The sequence below is a fragment of the Epinephelus lanceolatus genome, chromosome 6 (assembly GCF_041903045.1).
Source record: "Epinephelus lanceolatus isolate andai-2023 chromosome 6, ASM4190304v1, whole genome shotgun sequence".
In the NCBI taxonomy this organism is placed as follows: Eukaryota; Metazoa; Chordata; class Actinopteri; order Perciformes; family Serranidae; genus Epinephelus; species Epinephelus lanceolatus.
In genome coordinates, this window is record NC_135739.1 from 37927839 (window position 1) to 37950070 (window position 22232).

A 22232-nucleotide genomic window follows, 5' to 3' on the forward strand; every position below is an offset into this window, starting at 1 on the left:
CGTCCCATTTTGTATGACTCATCTCAATTTCGATACAGGCACATTTTTGGATATCCTGAATATCTCTGCTCATTATATTCTTATATAACACGTTTTTCTTTTTTTTTCTTTTTACTTTTCTTCATGTCAATTACTGCATTTTTCTGCTGCAGCTGCTGCTATTTTGCAGACCATTTATCCTCCGCTCATTTCCCATATTTTAATTCACATTTCTTCTGAATGATTTTTTGTTGAGTCTGTCACTTGCATATTTATATGTCCTTCTCTGGCGATCATTTCCCACTGCTATGCCTTGTTTTTGTCAGTATTTGTTCTGCAACGATCGGATTTATCCTCGTGGGTGTTGAAGTTTCAACACGAAGTGCATCATAATGCACAAATTGCGCACAAATGCACGCACAAAATATGCATATATGCCCTCAACCATAACAATGGTGCATTACATTTTAAGATGCACGTCAGCATTCTAACATTTTCCCTGTTAATTCGGGAAGAGAGAGAGAGCTATTTATAGCCTCCCTGCACGACTATTACCTTCCCTCTCTAACGGTTTTTTTCTGTTAATGCTCTGCGTGAAATGAGCACTTGACTCTGCAATAAAATATATGAGGGGAAGAGATGCGGGAAAGACCAAATTGTTGCTATATTGGACCATCCACCGGTGCAGCTGGGCTATTTTTAGCTGGGAACTACATCAGCTCTGACTGCAGACACTGTGAGGGGAAATCACCAACGCTGTTTTGCTGCTGTCTTCACCCAACCACTGACATTTCACTGAGGCAAATTAAAGCAGGAGAACGACACACGGCAGAATATAATATTTAGTGTGTGTTTCTGTGTGAGCTGTGTGTCTCAGAGGAGAGAGATGGAAAGAAAGTAAACAAAGAAAAATACTGTCAAATGATTTTTTTTTATTATTATTTTTTGCGACAAGGGTTGTTCGCTGAGCCTCGTGGTGAGCTTGTTTTGATTATCATCATACACAAGCGTGATCCTTCCTCTGAGTCCGGCTGCAGCGCATGAAGGATCACCAGTAACCCTGTGTGTGTGTGTGAGGCACCGCAGGTGGTCCGAGAGAGAGAGAGAGAGAGAGAGAGAGAGAGAGAGAGAGAGAGAGAGAGAGAGGCGTGCTGCACATTGGTCGGGCCACTTTTCTGACGACACACCAACAATCGTCAACCTGTGGATAGGGCGCGCGCGGTGCTCTGTTGTCTCCACTGCCACCCTCTCCCCTCTGACACCGAGCCCGACCCTCGGACATCCAGGACGCATGAACTGGGAGAGGGTGCCGGTTCGATTCCCGAGCGGAGGAGAGGAACCGCAAAAGTTGAGGGGGTCGTGCGCCATCCCCGCTTCATGAATGGCCGGAACATGGAGGAGATGCCATTCGAAAGAGTCAAGACCCGGCGGAGGAAGGGTCACTGCCCGGCCGGTGCACCCCTGGGCGCCATCGCCTGCGAGGACGAGTTCAATAGCCAGGAGCTGGAGGCTCTCTTCCAGAACTACAACCTGAAGCTGGAGCAGACCGCCACCCTCAAAGCGCTGGCGGTGCTCATCGTGGCCGCGTCGTCGCTGTCTCTGGTGGAGCTGCTGTCCAGCCCGCGTCTCACCTTGTCCAAGGGCTCCTACCCGGTGCACTGCGTGGTGTTCTTGTCGCTGTTTATCGTCACTAACGTCAAATACCTGCAGGTGACGCAGCTGCAGCAGATAGCGAAGCTGGCCCTGCTGTTCAGCTTCACCTTTGCGCTGCTCTGCTGTCCGTTCCCACTGGCGCTCGGCACGTCGGAGCTGCTGAGCGCCGCTGCCCCTGAACAAGGCGTGTGGCAGCTCATGCTGGTCACCCTCGTGGCTTACGTGCTGCTGCCGGTGCGAACGCTGCTGGCTGTGTTGTTCGGGGTGATGCTGGCTACGTCTCACTTTATTGTCATAGCGACGTCGTTCACGGGAAGGAAACAGAAGCTGTGGAGACCGGTAAGTGCTGCACCTGCATCCCGGTCAGCTCCTCAGTCACTCAACCAACTCTACTGCCGTATGCTTAGTTAACAGCTTCACTTAAGCCATCATCACGTCAGATAGACAGACAGCTTAGTCTCCATGTCACTCATAAAACACAGTCCAACTATCTTTGAGCAGCTGCTCCAGTGTAGAAGACTTGTAGTTGTACTGGGAAGCTCCCAGCTGGGCTATGAAGTAATTGTTTGAATGTACAGTGGTGCTGAGGAACAGCATGCTTACTCACCCGGCTTTCCCTGGTGAAGCAAAGGTTAAAAACACCCTCAGTGATCGATTCTAGCTCCAGGATAGTGTAGGTGTAAAACTGGAAGCGAGCAGAAAGTTTCACTTCTGCGCACCTCAGTAATGAAGCAGACGAGGAGCTGTCCAGCTGCCGGTGCTGAAACAGAATCCTACAGAGCCACATGCACAACTTACTGGGCAGTCTTAACTGGTCCCCGTGCTCCAGTGATAATTTTAGTATTTAGGATGTGCTTTTTTTTTTTTTTTTAACTAATATGGCTTCTGAGTTATGTAACATCTTGCTATTTCTGGTCCTGTGAAACAGTGGTTGCTAACCTTTTTGGCTTGTGACCCCAAAATGAAGCTGTGTCTACTTTCAACCCCTCCTCAGGTTATAAATGTCATTGGATGGTGACCAGTTCAACCAAAGGCCAATTTTTCTTTCTTGAATTGTTTGAAATTGTTAGGTGGCTTAAAATGTCAAATTATTCATGCATTTTGCTCATGGATTAGAAAAAAAAGATAGAAACATGAATATGATTTTGCGTATCAGTCAATTCTGTTTTCTCGTTACCCTTTAGATTTATCATGACCCCATGTCAGGAACCACTACAATGAGACACAAACATTCCTGTGATTCATATGAGTTTTTACAAACTTTTGTCATTGGTTGTAATACATTATAAGTCAGTGGTTGCCAATCTTTTTGGCTTCTGACACAAAAAATGAAGTCTACTTGCAACCCCATCTTGGGTTATAAATATAATTGGATAGTGTCGAGTTCAACCAAAGACCAATTATTCCTTCTCAAATTGTTTAAAATAGTTAGGTGGTGTAAAATGTCAAATTATTCACGCCTTTTGCTCATTGATTAGAAGAACGTCAGAAAAATAAATATAATTTTATGTAGCAGAAATTTTCAATTCTGTCTCCTCATTACACTTTAGATTCATAAAGACCCCCAAGTTGGGAACCACTGCAATCATCACCAGACGTGACCAGTTCAGTGTTTTTCCTGTGGTTTACCTTTAGATGCCTGAGGAGATAAATCACTCAGTAATTTAGTAGAAAAAAAGGCAAAAATGAGAGAAGCCTGTGGAAAATAAACTTAACTTTGTGCAGACCAAATATGTTTTTTTTCCTATTTATCATATCATGGCCCTTCAGGTTTATTTTGTGGCCCTGTTTTAGAGGTTCAGACCCTTTGGTTGGGAACCACTGCACTAAAACTGAAAGTGTTTCCTTTGTTCCATTAAGAACTGGAGTGAAGTCGTGTTTTGTGTCATCCATCTTACTGTGCTGGATAAGAGTGTTTCTTTGACCTTTCACCTCTGACCTTTTAGGATCAACCACATGAAGTGGCTACAGAGTTCATCCTTCAAATCGAGTGTTCGGCATGATCGATAGCCTCTGATCATTAATCAATAATGCACTTTGTCTGGCAGCCAATCCACCGTGGCTTTTGTTTCTTTGAGTCACACCTACAGTACGATCCATGATGTAATCAATGTGCTGACCTGGATGTCTGCCATTAAATCCATCCCATGGATTAATCAAGGATTGTAAAGTCTAATCCAGCCAGGATGTATGATTGAGTACAGAAATGCACATATGGACATGTGTGTTCCCCTTAGGCTCACATGTACATACAGTAAGGAGATGCTGCCAGCTTTGTTTGGCATGTCTGTTCTTGTTTGTGTGCAGCTGGTGGCCAACGCGGTGCTGTTCACCAGTGTCAACTTGTCGGGGGTGTTTGTGAGGATTCTCACCGAGCGCACCCAGAGGAAAGTCTTCCTACAAGCCCGCAACTGCATTGAGGAGCGGCTGAGACTGGAGGATGAGAATGAGAAGCAGGTGAATTTGCACATGCACCTAAAAAAAAGAAGCACAGATATATATAAAAAAAACTGCAAGACAACAATGATGCGTTTCACCTCGTCTTGAGTGCGTATGTTCATGAAATCTTCACAGTCTCGAGAAGTTGTTTTTCAAAGGTTTCAGGTGCCAATGTATTCTAACAACCTGCCCACAGGCACGCAGTAACTATGACAGCAGCTATTTAAGGAAAGAACAATTACTGTGGCACATGCACCAGTGCCACACGTTCCACCCCCTCTGCGCACACCTACATGAAGCGACTTAACAAAGGAACAATCAGGCAACTTCAACACACAGAAACACTTTGTTATGCGTCGCACCCTCCTCACTGGCCACGTGCACGGATCCCGCCTACACCAGTTTTTAAATACAGAATTAATTATCCCATGTATATGATATGCCTCCATACACGTCTTACCTTCGTTATACACAACGCCGGTGAATGCACACGCACACTTAGCACCTGTGCTTTGTAGATTAGATGATGATATGCTGTGTTTTCCCCAGCAGTAACAGGCTCCCTTCTGACAGGTAATTACACAAGCAGATTGCTTTCATGGCCTCCCTACTCCAGTAAAGGTCACAGTTTATCTGGGTGAGTGAAACACACACAGACCCCCTGATTGGGATCTATCAGCAGCCAGCCAACAGCCTGCAACCAGGCTGCCGCTTATGTGCCCATGAACAAATATCTTGGATTTGAATTTCAGCCTTCAAATAGGTCTCTGGTTATCACTCGGGTGTGTGCTTGGGTTTGTGTCTTGAGCTGGATCCATAGGTTGCATTGACTCCTGGACATGTGTGGGCTATGTGCTGTACGTCTGGGTGGTAAATTGACTTCTCAGGTCAATAGTAATCTCACAGTGCAGGGGAAATGCGTCATTTCCTCTTGACTTGCATTCAGGAACAATACAACCCCTGTTCCAAATGTGACATGACTCGAAAAGTGATTCTGACATCTCTAATGAAAACAAGTTGGCCAGTGTGATGGCAACAAAACTATCCCAACACAAGGTCTACTTGCTAGCTTTTCCTGAACCTTCACACCGTATCTGATAGTCTTCATTTGCAGAAGAATGGTCCTCAGTTGTCATGGAGACTGGTCTGTTGACACTACAGCTTCATCCACAGCACTTTTAGGACTTCTTGTCAAAATTTAAACAACAGTGTTAATTCTTGATGTTGGGACTGGTTGTTAAAAGGTCCCATCTCCTGGTCGACTTATGAGTTTATACTTTAACAGATCCATCTCCATTGACAAACTCTGCTGATGAAGATTATGTGTTATGGATGAAAGCTCTAGGAAAAAGGTAGAATGATGTACCTTGAGTTGGGATTGCTCCATCAAAATACTATTTCAAGAGACAAGAATGAACACGCCAGAAGTGATTAATACTATCGTAACCTGATCTGCTAACTAATTAGTCAAGGATTATAGGAAGGTCAAAGGTCAGTCACACCCCAGCTATCCAGCCTGCCCTTTTCCCTAAGAGGTTTTGTAACGCTGATTCTGTCTTTAGTTCTTTTTAGAGAGACAGAAGTCATTATTCAGATGACCAAAAGTCAAGAAAAAGTAGCTCATTTGCCAAACGGACCCTAAGGGGTAACTTCTGTATTTTTCCAACCTATATTTGTATGGTTTTGTGTCTAAGTGACTAATCAGAACAACAGAAAACAAATTTTTGAAACTGGGGGCACTTGAGCACCCTCAATTTACGTAAACTAAAAGTGCTTGATTTTGCCTCTGATACGCTCAGATTGTTATTCTAAGTGTTTGCAACATTATGGAAAGGATCCCTACAGAGGTAGACCTCTTTGTTAAAGAGTTAGATCCTTTCTGATTAACCAAAAACAGCCCTGAAATTGCTATCGTCACACCCACCAGACTCCATTTAAACAATAATTTTATCATTGTAAAACGCACTTCATTCAAGGTCCACAGAAACAAAATAAAACTTGCAAAAGCTGTATTTGTTTGTCTTTACGCTGTTTCAACAATCACCAACTCTGGTTTGGTTGAAGTAAAACCATAATTTGCCCAATTAGATGTGAAAATATGCTGCCTATAGGCATGCTGAAGTTACTGTTTATTTAAATGGAGTCTGGTGGGTTTTACGATGGTGATTTCTGGTCTGTTTCTGGTTTAAAAAAAGGGATCGTCCTCTGTAGGGATCATTTCCATGTAGTTGTCAAACACTTAAAACAACAAAACAAGCACTTATAGAAGAAGTAAACTGACAGTATCTAATTATCCCCAGGGATTACATTCCACCTTGTTTTTCCAGTTGTTGTTCTGATTATTCACTTACACACAAAAACATGGGAAAATAGGGTCCAGGTTGGAAAATGCAGAACTTTCCCTTAAACTCAAGGTCTAGTTACTTTTTTTCCACAGCTTTCAACCACATCTCACAGTCACTTAGTTGTCATCATGGGACAGGTTGGGAACTTGAATGATCCGTCTTCTTTCCACCAGTTTTATATACCAATACATGGACTCCTGTTATCACACCATTGAAGTTTAAGACATTTGCATGACAGCTGAGTAAACTCAATCTTTAGACTTTAAGTTATGGTCATAAGCCTCAGCAAAGCCTGGCAAGTTGACCTTGAATTAAGATATTTTTGCAAAACTACCATTTCCATGTTTCAAGAAATAACTTTCATGCTTAAACCCAACACATTAAACAAGTTGGATTCGTTCAGTTTCAAAGTGTTCATTTCAAAGATGCAAAGGTTTTCTGGGAATTCCTCCTTCATGTTAATCTGGACGACAGGGGTTCTTCATTTTTAATGTGAGAGAAAGTGGAGCCGTTGGTTCATTAATAAACCACGATGAGAAGAGCCATCGTCAGACTGAGCACACAGTGAATTAAACCTGGGACAGATCAGAAAAATGGGAATTATAACACATTTGGGGAGGAGGAATGGAAGAGATTAATGAAGCAGGTAAATGTATGATTTCATTTAAACAGCAACACCTTGATAACACTTTGTTTATGATGATTTTTTTTTTTTTTTACACCTGATGCACATGTGTGTATAAGTGAAACACAAGGACATATGGACCGACACAGTTTCACACACAGCCTCCGTCAGTAAGTGTGATGGCTGTTTCTAAAAGCCACTCTCCACTTTAGTGTTTCATTCAGCAGGTGAGGAGCAGTTGTGTGAATGGATGTCTAATGTGCAGCCGTGTTGGAGGGAGACACAGGAGAGCCCTGGCTGCTTTTATAACCTGCCTCTCAACAGCTATTCAGCAGAGCCGCCTGATGATTCATTGTGCATTCACAACCATTTGACATCCTGCGAGAGTTTCAAGAGTACTTTGTGCTGCTGCAACTGAGACGATTCACACACACAAAAACAAACATGCTGATCTGTGTAGATACGACTTCAGGCTGGCGCTGAAAGAATTAGCTGATTAATTGATTTGACTGAAAATGAAATGACACAACAGTTTTGATTATCTATTATTGTTCAAACATTTTTCAGTTTGAGCTTCTCCTCATGTGAAGATTCGGTCCTGTATCACAACCCAACACATTACATTTGTTAGTTATTGTGTAGCGGATATGTTGAAACTTTCCATTTCTTTACGTACTATCAACACTGTGTTTGGATGTGGCTAGGTTGGGCTTAAAATACCAGCTTTTGGTGGCACAGTCTCAGCAGAAAAAGCTGCAATATCATTGTAAAAAAACAGCCACTTTTGGTGGTGCTATCCTGACAGAAAACACAGTGACTGGTAAAAAAAATACCAGCCTTTGCTGGCTAAAAAGCTGCTGGAAATGTAGCGATAACGGGTATTGTTGTTTGTTGGTCTCAACAGTGTTCTGCTGCTTGCAGGCATCTTGCCTCAGTGACACTTCATCCACCATCCCCTTCACCTCCAGATTAAAAGTCAGCTCACATACCACATCGTTTTAGAAACACTGATATGATACATTTGAAAAGTAATAAAGTCCATATTAGATGATTCTGTATGTATATCCTCCACTACACCACTGTACTTGCCTAACCCTAACCATAGTTTACTGGCCATAATCACTGTTAACCATTTCCACTTATTGTAGATGCTAGATTTTGGAATGAGCAGTGGAAGTGAACATTAAGAAAACCCTGAACAAAATCTCAGGTTTTTCAGTATCGTCTGATACTGACATTCTTGTGTAAGGGTTTCTGTGTTTTATATCACTATATTTTATATTATTTCTACATTTTATATTGGATTATCTTTTAGTTTTGGACTGTAGGTTCCACACAACAAGAAATCTGAAGATATCATGTTGGGATCTGGAAAATGTGATGCCACTTTTCACACAATTGATTAATCGATTAATTGTCCAGTCGAAAAATCTCAGGTAATAGTGTTAATGCTCAGCGTTGTTCTCAGTGTTTCTAAGAGTTCTAAACCAAAGACATTGAACTGGGGGCTGCAACTTATGATTACCATCATTACTGGTTAGTTTGCTTCTTATTTTCCTGTTAAATAATTTCGTCTATGACATGTCCAAAATTGTCTTGAAATACCCTGCATGATTTTCTAAATGACTAATTAGTGTCTTCAAATTGTCTGTTTTGTCTGGCTAACAACCGGAAACCCAAAGATATTCAGTCTAAGATCGAAGGAAAATAAACTTCTTCACTTCTTAGCTGAATCTTTTATTTGAGCTTGAAAAATCACCAAATCGATCAACCAATTGTGCAAAACAAATGGCTTTAACAATTACTCAGGTAAAAAAAGGTTACTTTTCTGTTAATTGACTATTTATTTGGTCATTTCACTACAATACACAAAGAAGTATATTTATTTTTTGTGTCATTTCGCTCCATATTGCAAAGAACAAAGTGTTTCTGTTTGTCTGCTCATGCCTGCATGAAGAAGAAACCTACAGTATGTACATATATGTCCTCCCAGTTTAAAGTTCTCATGTTGCCTCCTCTTCCTCTGTTTTAACCCCTCCTTCCTCAGGAGCGTCTGCTAATGAGCCTTCTGCCCAGGAATGTTGCCATGGAGATGAAGGAGGACTTCCTGAAGCCGCCTGAGCGGATCTTTCACAAGATCTACATCCAACGTCATGACAATGTCAGGTACGTGGGGTGTCATGACAACTGTGGACCGCAGAGGTGTGCGGAGGGGCTGGAGTGTTTTGATCCAGGTGTCACCTGCTGTGACGTCAAGGTCAAGAATAGAAGGAGAGCAATTAAAGTAAGCCATTAACGCAGATGCAATCAAACTGTGTAAAGGTTAGAAAGAGAAAAGGGACGGAGCACTGTTGCCACCATCAGTAAGTTAGAAACTCTCCTCTGCCTCATCTGCCATTTGTGGTGTTGTTGTTGTTGGAGACAGATTTTTGATTCTGCATGAGAAATGTGTTAAACAAGCAGTGACTGTAAGATTATTTATCAAAACTTAAACCCTTGAGAGTGTTGTTTTATAAGAACCCCTATAGCAGCCAATAGGAGGAATATTTATCTCAAGGTCCACTTACTAGCTTTGTTCTGGAGCTTTGGAGATGCCAACTGCTATTTTCAAGGTTAACAATAAACTTTAATGCCCAGAACTGAACTCAAATAAAACAGCTTCTCTGTAGCATGTACACATCACATCAGGAAAGAGGTCATAAAGTTACAATTTCATCGCATCCAAACATTTGAGAAGCAGCTTTTTGATTGAACAGAACTGAAAGGCCCAGTGTGGAGGATTTAGGGGGATATGTTGGCAGAGATGGAATATAATATAATTATGTAAACTATGTTTTCTTTAGTGTATAATCACCTGCAAATAAGAATCGTTTTGTTTTTGTAGAATGAGTTGTTTATATTTACACAGCGAGTGGATCCTCATTTATAGAGATCGCCATGTTCACCACCTCTTCTACAATAGCCCAGAAAAGACAAACCAAACACTGGCTCTAGAAAGGGTCATTCACGTTTTCGCGTCAGCAACAATAGTTGGCCCCTTTGAGAAGAGAGCGTCGGAAAACATTGATGTTTTAAAATGTGAAACTGCTTTATTCAGTATTTTTACTGGTTTGAATTACTTAGTCTATTTGTTTTGAAGAGGAGGAGACCTCTGCAGATAATTCCGGTCATGGTAAAAACTTCCGTAATGCCTGGGATATACTAACAGATGCTAGCTTGTAGCCCATCTCGAACATGCCAAACAGCACTGGAGAAACATGGAAGGAATTCTAATTCTAACCATTCAGCTGGTTGCAATCTGCAATCCTCACCGCTGGATGTCACTAAATCGCACATACTGTTCCTTTAAATAACACTTTTTAAATGGCTATAATCGATATTTCCAAATATAATCTGCAGCTTCCCTTGGCTTTACAGAACTTTACAGTCAGTTTCAACTCATTGCTCAGCTATCTGGCCCACAACCTCAACCCGCTCTCCCTCCAAAGTCATCGAAATCCAGCACTTAGGCAGTGACCTGCAGTGTCAGACACTGTTGATTAAAGCTGTCGGCATGATACATAGCTGGTCGCCGTTATAGTTTAATGGTGCCTGGCGGGGTCAGAGGGAATCGTGGCAGGACAAGAATGAAAGTTAAGCCTGTGAAAGTCCAAGTGTGGCGGTCGGGAGTGGTGATGGATGGGTCCAACAAACACCAACGTTCACCCAGGAGATGGTGTTCACGTCCCGCAAGACTACAAAGCCAAACCCTACGTGTTTGTTGTTGAGGGGAAAAAAAAGTAAATTTGTGGTATTGTACCGATGCACTGCGTTTATTTTGAAAGAGACTGTATGTAAACATTACATTTCCTGTGAAAACGGAAGTGTATTTGAAAGAAGACAATGCACGTAACAGGCAGAACGTCAACAACCAACGCACCCAGGGTACCTTGCATGTCATATCTGGACATGGAAAATCCATGACCAAAGGTTGATATATGAAGAGGTTGAATGAGAATGTGTTGACAGCTTTATTGTTGTGGTTCGCTGCTCTCATAGTGTTATTTATGGTTGCAGCTGGAAGCTGTTGTCAGCATGTAGACTCAACCATAGAACACATTACTGGTGTTAACAAGAACTTGGTAATACTTAAGCTAAACACTTGTTGTTTCCAGAACCTCAAATATGAGGATGTGCTGCTTCTATCTGTTTAATGACGTTGTAAACTAAATATCTTTGGGTTTTGGATCGTTGATGAGACATTACTTTGGCCATGTGATCAGCATTTTTACACGTATTCCTCACATTTTATATACCAAACAATTCACTGACTAATCATAAACTAATTAACAAGTTGGTAACAAAAGAAAGTGTTAGTCTGTTAGTCACAGCAATAAATTAGTCAACTGATGAAAATCAACTATTAATAACAGATTGTCCTCCAAAATATGACCACATAGGTTGTTTTTAGCAAAGATACAACACTTACTTAAGTTTATTTGTCCTCAAGTAGCCATAGTAATTATTATTAAAGCAAAGGAGGATATTACATTACCTTTGCAACAAAGGTACTTCATGTAACCCAAACCATAATGGTTTTTCTAAACCTGACCAAGAAATGCTCTTGCCTAAACTCAAACACATAGTTTTTGTGCAGCTGTGACCATTTCACCACGTTACAAGTGTCACCTGTGACTTATGTGGTCATATGGGTCGCAGAACTTGTTGATTAATTATTAATCGGCGCAATTTGCAAATTGATTGAAGGTCATTTATTAAGAAAAAACACCAAAATACATTGGTAGCTTCAATATTGCTGATATATCACAAAGTTATATGATTTTAAGTGGAGGTTTTGACTGCTGATTGCACAAAAATTATAGATGAATAAACAATAAAAACAAGCTTTTTTCTGCTCAATCCCTGTACATTTTATCAGCCTTTTCAGCAGCCACCTCTGTTGCACCTGTAATGGAGAAAATATTACAGAGCGTGAGAACCTGGCCTGACTTTGTGCTGATTACATTCCAACGAGGCAGTAAAGAGAAATGGAGAGCTGTATCAGTGCTGCTGAGTGTGGGAGTGGAGGGCTAGGTAGCATGTCAACAGCACTCCTGTCAAGAGACAATCCTCTCCACTCTCCATCTCTCTCTGTCTGTCTTTCTGCTTGGCTCCCACACTCACCCACAGCTCGGAACATTGCTGCCCGTTCATTAGCCTTGCTGCTGCACTGGCACTCGGCCAAACATCATGCCGCTGCACCCAGTGAGCCAGCTCCTGCACGTCTCCGGGGAGCTGCTACAAACACACACATGCACCCGTAAACACATGGGGGTAGAAAAAAACAAAAGGCATCAGCTTTATTTTGCCGAGCAGGAGCGCGACATCTCCCTGATCTGGCCCCTTTTGATGTGGCCCGAAGAACGTTTGATCGCATACCTATTTAGCTCTGCCACCGCTCTGCTCTCCCCCTTCCCTACCCTCTTTCCTCCCCCTATGCCCTCCTCTCGCCTTCTTCTCCTCCTCACCCACCACACACCAGCACGACCTGCAGAACAGCGCCATTCAAAGACAAATCACACAACAGAGCTCCTCTGTCGAGCTGCAGTCGTGATCCCAGCTTTGCATACATCAAGCTCCTGAGCAACTATACTGCACTGCCAAAAAGAGCATGGCAACTCAGTCACGATGCGGGAGAAAGGCCCTCCTTACCCTACTAAAGCTGGGTATTGAACCTCAGTACTTATCGGGTACCAACCAAAATGTTTCCCTAACATGTTTCCCTGGTCAGATACTTCTTGATTATTTGTTCTCTGATCAGAGAGTTCCTCGTTTGGAGGGAAATGTCGCCAATTTTAGAATTTTTTTTTTTTTTTGAGGCAAACAAAATGTACAGCTGCTGGTGTTTGGACAACAAAATGTTTACAAGAAAACACAAGAGCATTGGCTGTTTGTTCAAATACCTTACATCTGCAGAGTATGCAAAATGCCACATGCAGGAGGTCGGGGTGCAGGGATGGATTAATAAAAAGAACCTTAAACAAGTAGTTTTTGCGTCTAAAGCAAACTGACCTTAAATAGTTGCAGGGGAAGGTCAGAAAACAATAATATAAACTAAGTGTTGAAGTTCATTCTTGAAGTAGCACAAAGTGCAGCTGAGGCTGGTGGGAATATCATTTGTTTTGCAGGTATTTGGTCATAAACTTAAGTACTGGACAAATTAGCGATGATGATTCCCGCCACCCCCCCCCCCAAATATCTTTCCTTATACCTATTGTGCTGGTAAAAGGTATTGTTTGACTGATCCATCTCCACTCCCACTTGCCCTATACAGACATTCTTGCTCTTTATACAATGGCATTTGCCGGTGGTGTTAGAAATTGCCACTGCCCAGTGCGTATCATACCCCTCTGAAGAGTGTCTCAGTGAGTCAGTGTCTGACGCTGACATAAACTGACAATGCGGCAGTATTTGATGTGTTTGACTGTGGCCAGGAATAGCGCAGATCAGTGTGTATTATACCTCTGTGAACGTGCCTCTGTAGCAGTGGTATTTGACGAGTTGGAGAGAACAGGCTGATTTTTCCTCTTACCTGTGGTGTTGTTTATTAATCTAGATTGTTATGGTGTGGGTTGCAGAGTGTTGGAGCTATTGGCCATAGAGATGTCTGACTTCTCTCCAAAATAATGGAGCTATATGTAACTCAAAGTGCCAAAAGAAAAAAACCCAACAAACATTTAAATACTCAGCAGCAATATCTCTCTCCAGAAATCATGATTTGGTTACTCAAGATAATCCTTAGACCTTGATGTGAGAAGTTTCATGTAGGAACTATTTTCTTTCTACCAAACTACACCCGCCTACCCTATCACAATGCAGGACAAAGCGTGCTGCTGCTCATGGACAAGAGGCTCGTGCTTGAGATGTAAAGATTAGAAGGTGTCCTCCTCGGCTGAGCTGTAATATTAGCTAGCTCAGTGACTCGAGGTAAGCTAGCAGTAGTTGCATGCTTGAGGCATTTCTATCAAAACCACAAATATGAACCTCATGGTGGCACTGTAATATAAAAGTTGCTGGCTAAAAAATTCCAAAAACTATCAGTTGAGCAAGAAGTAGCAGTGTGACCAAACAAATTGACTCAAGATCCACCAATACGCTTGCACGCAGGTAAACAGTCCACGTGGAGGGCGAAAGAGGCTCCAGATGCATTCTCAGAACCCACTGGCTATTGTCTGACCATGATTTAGCTTGTTATTAGTTAATTGGCTGGCAATTTGTGGAACAATCCAGTCATTGACTTTGTTTTACAACTCTTCTCACGTCTCAAGTTGCTAATCAGACTGTAAAAAATGACCTGCACACAAATGATAAAGTCTTGGCGTGGATAACAGCTTGCAACACTGGAACTGAGGTTTTTTTTCCTAAGATGGCGAAGGCATTAACTTCCTTACTCAGCCATCCTCTGCCTTTAATTGGTTCACATAGACATTTTTACTTTAGTGCTCACCAGTCTTACTTTTCATGCCCAAACCTAACCAGTCCAACTATCAAGGGCAATGGGTACTAGCCAATTAGAGGGAGAGTGGGGCAGTTCATGTCTTCACCATCCCAAACAAAATATTTGGCATGTTGGAACCCCTGAAATATTTACAGCTCTCCCAGAGGCTAAATTGTTGTCAGACTGATAGCCTATAGGTTCAGAGATTATGGAACAACCAACTGAGTTATCTCCATCCGCTGAAGAAGCTGCAAGATGTGGATGATAGATGTGGGGAAAAAGCTAGTCTATGCTGATGTATTTACTAATATTATATGTTAAAATCATTTTTGTAGCAGTCATTTGTAACAGTTGTCAGGCTGACAGAAGCTTCACATCAGAAAATGCACAAATGTGTTGTTTCTGGCAAGGAACTCACAAAAAAAAAGTATTTAGTTGCTTTTTCTTGGAAGATTCCGGACATCGAAAAAAGTATTGTACAGTTTTTTGAAATATTACCCAGCTGTAAACACAGCTCTAGCTCTGATGTATTTACTCCACTGGGAGTAGTGATTTTTTCTTTTGGACTGAGAGTCAATAAGATCCATAACACCTTGTTTTGTTGCCATCTGGCCTCCGAGCAAATGAATGAGGGGCTAAGTAGCTTTCAGCACCTTCTTCATCCCCACTACAGCAGCTAGCCAGCAGCAGCAGCAGGCAATTTAGCTCTGTAATGGATTTAGTGGTTGGCCTAAAAGACACTTTCACTTATCAGGGATTGGATTATGGTACTCTTGCTTCACTTTTGATCGCCATTAGCCAATCTCTCTGCTCCGGTGTGATCTGTGGGTATTTGGTGTCGTAAAGGGGAGAAAAGTATACTTGTTTGTACAGTCAACATACCCTCATTTATTTTTGCGTGTGTGTATTAGGATCTGCAAAGTGTTTCTGTCCTGGACTACATACGGAAATCACCTGTCAGGACAAGTTGAGTTCTTCACATCAGATTATGATTCACCTTTCTCTCTCTTTCTTCTGACAGCATCCTTTTTGCAGACATTGTGGGTTTCACCAGCTTGGCTTCTCAGTGCACTGCTCAGGAACTGGTCAAACTGCTCAATGAACTTTTTGGGAAGTTTGATGAACTGGCTACAGTAAGTGCTCTCCTTTCCCCCCCACAGCTAACCCTTAGTTCATTTGCTTCATCATGAAAATGATATTACATGCACAGTGTGATCACTATGCATCCATATCCATAGATTCATCCAGAGACGTGTTTCTGGCCACCTGATAAATTAAGCCAAATATTTATTCTCCTTTTAGCTCTGTTTCTGGTCTCCAGCAACTCCTGAGGGAAATATGCGGCTTGTTAGCTGTACATGCTCCTCGATGTTCAGCAGCGAGAGGCAGGCAGGTAGCATACATTGGGTTTAGAGTATGTTTTTATGCTGCCTGCCGCTAGAAACTAAGTTGATAACAGTGCAAAGACTAAAGCAAAACATGGGCTGAAATGAGCTGAAAGATGCTCTGTAGGGCTGAAGGGAACTGCAACCTTTTCACATTACACACAGTGATTTCATCTATTGCTCAGTGATTATAGCAGTGGGAGTAGGCAGAAATCTGGAAAAAAATAACCACATCAGAATTTTAAAAAATCACCCTCTTCCTGCCACTCCCCCCTCTTCCCTCTCTGTCGTAAATACCTCCTGAAAGATAACCACAGGCATATGCCAGTGCATTATACAGTAATTCAGTATTTCCCATACATTGATTTATTTAGCCTTATTTCATTATAGAGCTGCAGGCAGTGCATTGATTCACTCAGCCCCTTTTCCCCCCTCTCTCTCTGTTCATCAAATGAGATATGAATTAGCTAGCCACCTCATGGTCCCTCCGCTTCACTCCTCACTACTGTGGATTGCTTCGCTGTGAGGAGAGTGGGCAGCTAGTGTCCCAGGCAGCACCGGGTCTAACCTGTGTAATGGCAGCAACAGAAAGTTTGCTGATCTGGCAGAGAGTCAGGGTTGTCCAGTCCTTGAGCTGCAGTTTGTGTTACCTCAATTTGGGCTGCTGCAGCCGCTGATTGCCTCTGGAGCTGCTGTCCGCTCTCCTCCTAGCGAGCCTGTTTGTAGCGGCGAGGAGTGAGGTGGAGGACACACTTTAATTTGACATTAGCTTAATGTTAGCTACATGGAACTGCAGCTATGAGCCTTTCGCTCCGGTTTGCAATAGGCTAAACTACTGGCTACATTTTCTCTCCATCTCTGAAACACTTGACTAATATTAAAACATTTTTTTATTTTGTTAATTGTGAGACTCTCTTTAAGGCTCTCTTTTTGATACGTCTGGTTTCCTTTTTTGGGTTGCTTTGCAGTGCAGGGAATTCTTTACCAATGCTGGATGCGCATGCATCTGCATTTATAAAACAGCCGATAGGAAAACCCTCTCTCTGAAATGACCAGTGACCAGGTTATGTCCTAATTAAACAAACCTTGTCTGTGTTGTTTGGTGTGATGCTAGCAATGTTTGTAAGTGCCCTAAAACATATCTTTGGGTGTACTGTAATTTCTTGTTACTTTCTTTCCTCTTCTTTTTATTGATATTTAATGAGAATTGTTGGACGGAGCCTGAGATCTAAGATTTTCATTGCCAAGGACAGCTTCTCTGTAACTGTTGTGGCTCAGACAATAAATAACTTGAAACTTATCTGAATACGCTGATACTGATATTATTAATGTATTGGTCAAGCTCTAGTGTATTTGGTCTTGTTAGGTGCAAAACATGGTGCAACTTACACAGAAAAGTGGGCAGATTTAAATTATAGCCTCTGTTATGAAATGTTGTTGAGCCATCACAGCGAGGGAGGGAGGCAGGCTGGCTGCAAGGACTTTTAATAGTTGGTTGGCCTGTTATTTGTCTGAAACACAAAAAGCCTCCAAGAAAATGAAATGTATTATTTAGTCTTGGAGCTCATTTATTATGCCAAGTCATATATTGATCCAATAGTGTAAGTAAAGCTTGAAAGGCTGACTGATGTGGAGGAGGAGGAGGAGGAGGAGTAGGAGGAGGAGATGGAAGAGAAGGAGATGAAGGTCATGAAGGAGAAAGAACTGGAAGAGATGAGTGAACGGATTTTTAGACAGAGGAGAGATAAGGTCTGAGGAGGTGGAGTGTCTCTCTGTATGTGTGTATCTGTGTGTGTGTGTGTGTGTGTGTGTGTGTGTGTGTAAGAGAGAGAGAGAGAGAGAGAGAGAGAGAGAGAGAGAGAGAGCACTACTAGGAGTACTGCACTTGATAAAGACAGAGAGAGTGTGTATGGTAGTACACACTTTACACTGTGTGTCAGTAAGCCTGCGTAGCGTTGTTCTCCGGGAAAGAAGATTAGGTGAGTGATAGGTTATCTGCCGGCAGACTACTATCATATTAATACTGCATGAGACACACACACACACACACACACACACACACACACAGAGAGTTAAATAACCCACATGCTGCAGCTGTGAGAAATAGTATTACGCAAAACGTTTGTAGGTCCACTTGCCAGCACTGATGCTTTCTACCACATCTCATGGTCTTCATCAGCTTCATCAGATGGAGGTGGCTCAGTTTTTATCACTGCATGACCTACAGCCAAGTGTGTGACTCTGGTCAGATGATAACATGTGGTAGTATGTTCAAAGATTATCTCTGTCATATTTCTCTGAGCAAACTCAATGCACTAATGAAGACTGTGAGATGTGGTTGACTGAGTGCCCCAGATAGGTATCCCATGTAGACCTTGAGTTAAGATTGTTTTGTCAAACTCTAGAGTGCTGAGCCAAATTCAACCAACACCAGTCAAAGAGAATTATCACAAACACTGCAACTGCAAGGAGCTTTTTAGCTTCAATGAGCTCCTCGCTTTGTTTGTTATGCACATTTATGCTTTAGTGTCTCTGGGCTCTCATCAATGTTTTTAATCATGCAGGTTACAAGCTCTGATAAATGTACTGTACACCACCTGCCCAGCACCAAACAGCTTACAGACACAGTTAGTAACCAGCTGGTTGGTTGAAAGTGGAAGTGGAAAGTGGAACATTTAGCAGCTAAGAAACCAGGTATTTTTCCTCAGGAGTCTGGAGACCAAACCAGAGCTAAATAAAGAGAGAGTACTGGACATCAGGTGGACATAAAAACAACTCTAAGAGGATGATAATGTTGGATAATATAATCTGTCTGTTTAATTTGATGTTTTTCTGCCTCCTTGTGGCCAAAAATAGATGAATGCAACTTTACAGATGACTAAATTTTGAAATTCTTGACATGTAAATAGGTAATTGTTTGCAAACATGTTAACCATGGATGTATAAAGTGAACTGGATACAGCAGAGGAGGCAGGGCATATTCATTTCTATGTAGTTGCTCAGTGTTGCATGAAGCTGAAAAAAGTTCAACTGCTGCACATAAGATTACCTGGATGATTGGGACTGCTTCTGCACTGTGCGACCCAGAGAGAAGGTGCACTGGAGACTTCCTTCCAGTTTAGTGCTCCATTAACTTGAATGAGGATAAAATGATTCAATCTTGGGTTCTGCAAGACTTACTAGTCAAATGAGCTATTTCCCAGGGCTTGTGATGCTCAAAAAATGTATCCTCTGATCTACAGACGTGTTTTTTGTTGCCATGTAAGTCTATGGAAAAAAGTCTCTTTGGGCCACAGGGCATCACGTGACGGATGGAATTCCCCTGTTAGGCCACTACAGAAATTGGCTTCAAAGTCCAGCACATGCTGGGAACCTGATGTTAACCTCTGCAACTTTCTAAAGGAATCATATGTCAGGGATGTGTGTCCAGTTAATTAATGCAGCTTTAACATCAACAGTAAAAGTGCTTAAACAGCTGAAATTGTTGTTACTTTACACTGTATTGCAATTAACTGACTATGAGTGTTTTCCTTGTTTTAGTTTTGTGACAGATTTGGAGTTTGAATCATTTATCTATTTAGATATTCGTTCAAATGATAACAATTTCTCTAATATATTCATAATTCTAAGAATAATGTGCTTGTGTAGAGCGTTGTTAAAATCTTAGAACACTGAAGTATTTCATAAAATTCACAGGGTTACATTTTAAACATGTCAAGTTTAACCTGTTATCATTTCCAGGTTGTCAAATACCATTGCTTTGTCACACCCCTCTGCGTCTGATAGCGACGCACAGGGCAGCCTTTAACACCTCTGTGACGCACAGCTGAAACACACTGTAACATGTGGTAAATTTTAGGTGTAGGCAACAAAAGTACTTGGTTACTTTTAGAGCAAAAATCATGTTTTAGAATAAAATAAGTCATTGTTATGTAACATGATGTAAATATGCCACGTGAGTGATGTCAGTGTATGATGATGTGTAAATTACATAAAACAAGGGTGGCCTTTGATTTCACACAGGACATGAACTGTGATCTCCTGGGTGAAAGTCCAGTTGTTTGACCCATCTACCTCCCCTCCCCTCCCATACACTAGAGTTAGTTGAAGCCTGACTCATCGCATAAAGATGCCAAAGGGTGTCATTATTACACGCTGAGGGTTGTGACAAAGTGTTGGTATTTGATGGATTGGGGATGAGAACTGGCTGCAAATTCATGGTATACATAGATGCACATATGCCAGTGTTGCTTTAAAAGTAACCTCTGATTTTCACATGAGATGTTTCTTTTGAAATTTTATTTATCATATAATGATTTTAGTGATTTTCAATTACTATGTTGTGATCATCAAATAGATCTTATCTCTCAAGAGCTTTCTGATGACAGCATAAAAGCCAATCTTTTCCATAATGTCGGTTACACCACATTCACACCAAACGATCAGGGTGCCACTTGCCTGACCTCTTCTCTTCAGACAGTTTACTCTCTGCTTTCTACATGCACACACACATATACACACATAAAAGTCACATGATCAGCGGGATTATCCCTCTTGAGTTCATTCTGCATCTCAGCAATCAGTCATGGCTTAACGCAGGGAGAGAGAGAGACAGAAGGGGGGGAGAAAGAGCAAGATACAAGGTGATATGTGGCTTGCTATCAGTGCTCCAGCACTCAGAAAGCCATTATATGGAAATCGTGTGATGAGGATATATTGTGTGCATGTGTGTGTGTGTGTGTGTGTGCGTGTGTGTAGCTGCAGCTGCATCCTAATTGAGATTTATGCCCCGTCGTGTTAGCGAGGGAGAAATTCACTTTCAAACTGGCTCTGTCGCAGCAACTGAGCCTGTCTGACTGCTGTATGCTACACAACACATTTATTCCCCCGCAGGCTCAACCTAAACTTAACCATTACAGACACATACGCCTAACTTAACCCTAACTTTCACATAACCATAATGACATTCATCAAGCCAAACTGCAGACATTGATTTTGGCCCCAATTAGACAAACTGTCCCCAATCAGATGGTTTAAAATAAATCCCAAATTTGTCTCCAAAATCACACACAGATACCTCTCTCCTGGAACATGGCTTTCTGTAAGCTGATCTCTCTCATTTCTGTTCTCACACACACACACACACACACACACACACACACACTCCATTTCTCTTCCTAGCGCTGGGATAATCATCCACGTTGAATTCTCATATCCTCCCACGCCAGAATCTTTCTGCTCCCGTGAGCAGAAAACCAGAGCACCCCGTCTCCTCTCTTCTCATCTCCGCCTCTTACCCTGCAGTTGTCATGAATCCTCTGTATTTGTGTGTGTTTGTGTGTGTGTGCATGCGTGTGTGTGTGTTTGTCACTCAGAGGCTGCCTGCAGGCTAAGCTTTGTAGGGTCTACCGTTACGATTTTCTGATGACTGTGAGTGATACAGAGCCAAATGGAAACCCTGTGTGCCACCGAGCCGAAGTACCTGTACAGTATGTTTGCATGTAAGTGTGCTGCTGTTTGTGCTTTTCTGTAGGTGTGTTTGAGTGTGAGTTCATGTGATGTGATGGTGTGTGTGTGTGTATTGGTGTTTGTGTCATCGTTGCGGAGTTTGTGCACAATGTGCACTGTGACAAATAGCTGATCTGTCTGGGAATGTGTGGGAGGGATTCTACTTCAAGAGCATGTCGGAGCAATTAGAGTTGGCCTCAACTGCACACACACACACGGTTGCACAAGCACACACATCTGATTTACATGAGCAGAGAAGCAGCTGAAGCATCCATGCCGCTTCTGTACAGTCAGATCTCGTGTAAGAGGAGTTAAATACAGTCTGTCTTAATGTTACGCGTGAGTAACTTTCAGCTGTTAGATGTAGAAATGGTCTACAGATGTGCATCATGAGTTCAAACTTTTGCTTCTATCCCAAGAGAGACTATTTCAGTTTTGCTTTTTATCAGCAGAAGAAAAGGTTTAAAAATAGCAATGGTCCTGTCATAATCAATAACTGGTGAGGCACTGAAGCATTTTTAAATCTGTGATCCAGATCCAGAGAATTGGATCCTACTATGTATGATATACGATGAGGTCGACTGTTAAAAACAAGACTATGAATCTGCAGCCATGCTAGTGGCTCTGTGTACTTAGCATGTACTTAGGTACAGCTATGCTTTGTGCTAAATGGTAATGTCATGATTCTGACATGCTCATAATATCAGTGCTAACCTGCTTATGTTAAGCAGGTATAATTTTTCACCATGTTCAACATTTTAGTGTAGCATATAAGCATGCCAGTTAAAACATATGGAAATGTAAAGTGTTCTGCAGGTATT

The 22232-nt window shown here is 42.0% G+C and overlaps 1 protein-coding gene across 1 annotated transcript in view; it reads left to right on the top strand.

The window, feature by feature from the left end:
- Positions 1-1021: 1021 nt before the first annotated feature.
- Positions 1022-22232, top strand: part of LOC117254244 (adenylate cyclase type 1-like) — a 67935-nt gene continuing 46724 nt past the window's right edge. Inside the window, exons 1-4 of the mRNA XM_033622377.2 lie at positions 1022-1971; positions 3940-4089; positions 9089-9207; positions 15540-15651. Of these exons, the coding sequence (XP_033478268.2) occupies positions 1357-1971; positions 3940-4089; positions 9089-9207; positions 15540-15651 (996 nt within the window). The 5' untranslated portion in view covers positions 1022-1356. The remainder of the gene's footprint in view (positions 1972-3939; positions 4090-9088; positions 9208-15539; positions 15652-22232) is intronic.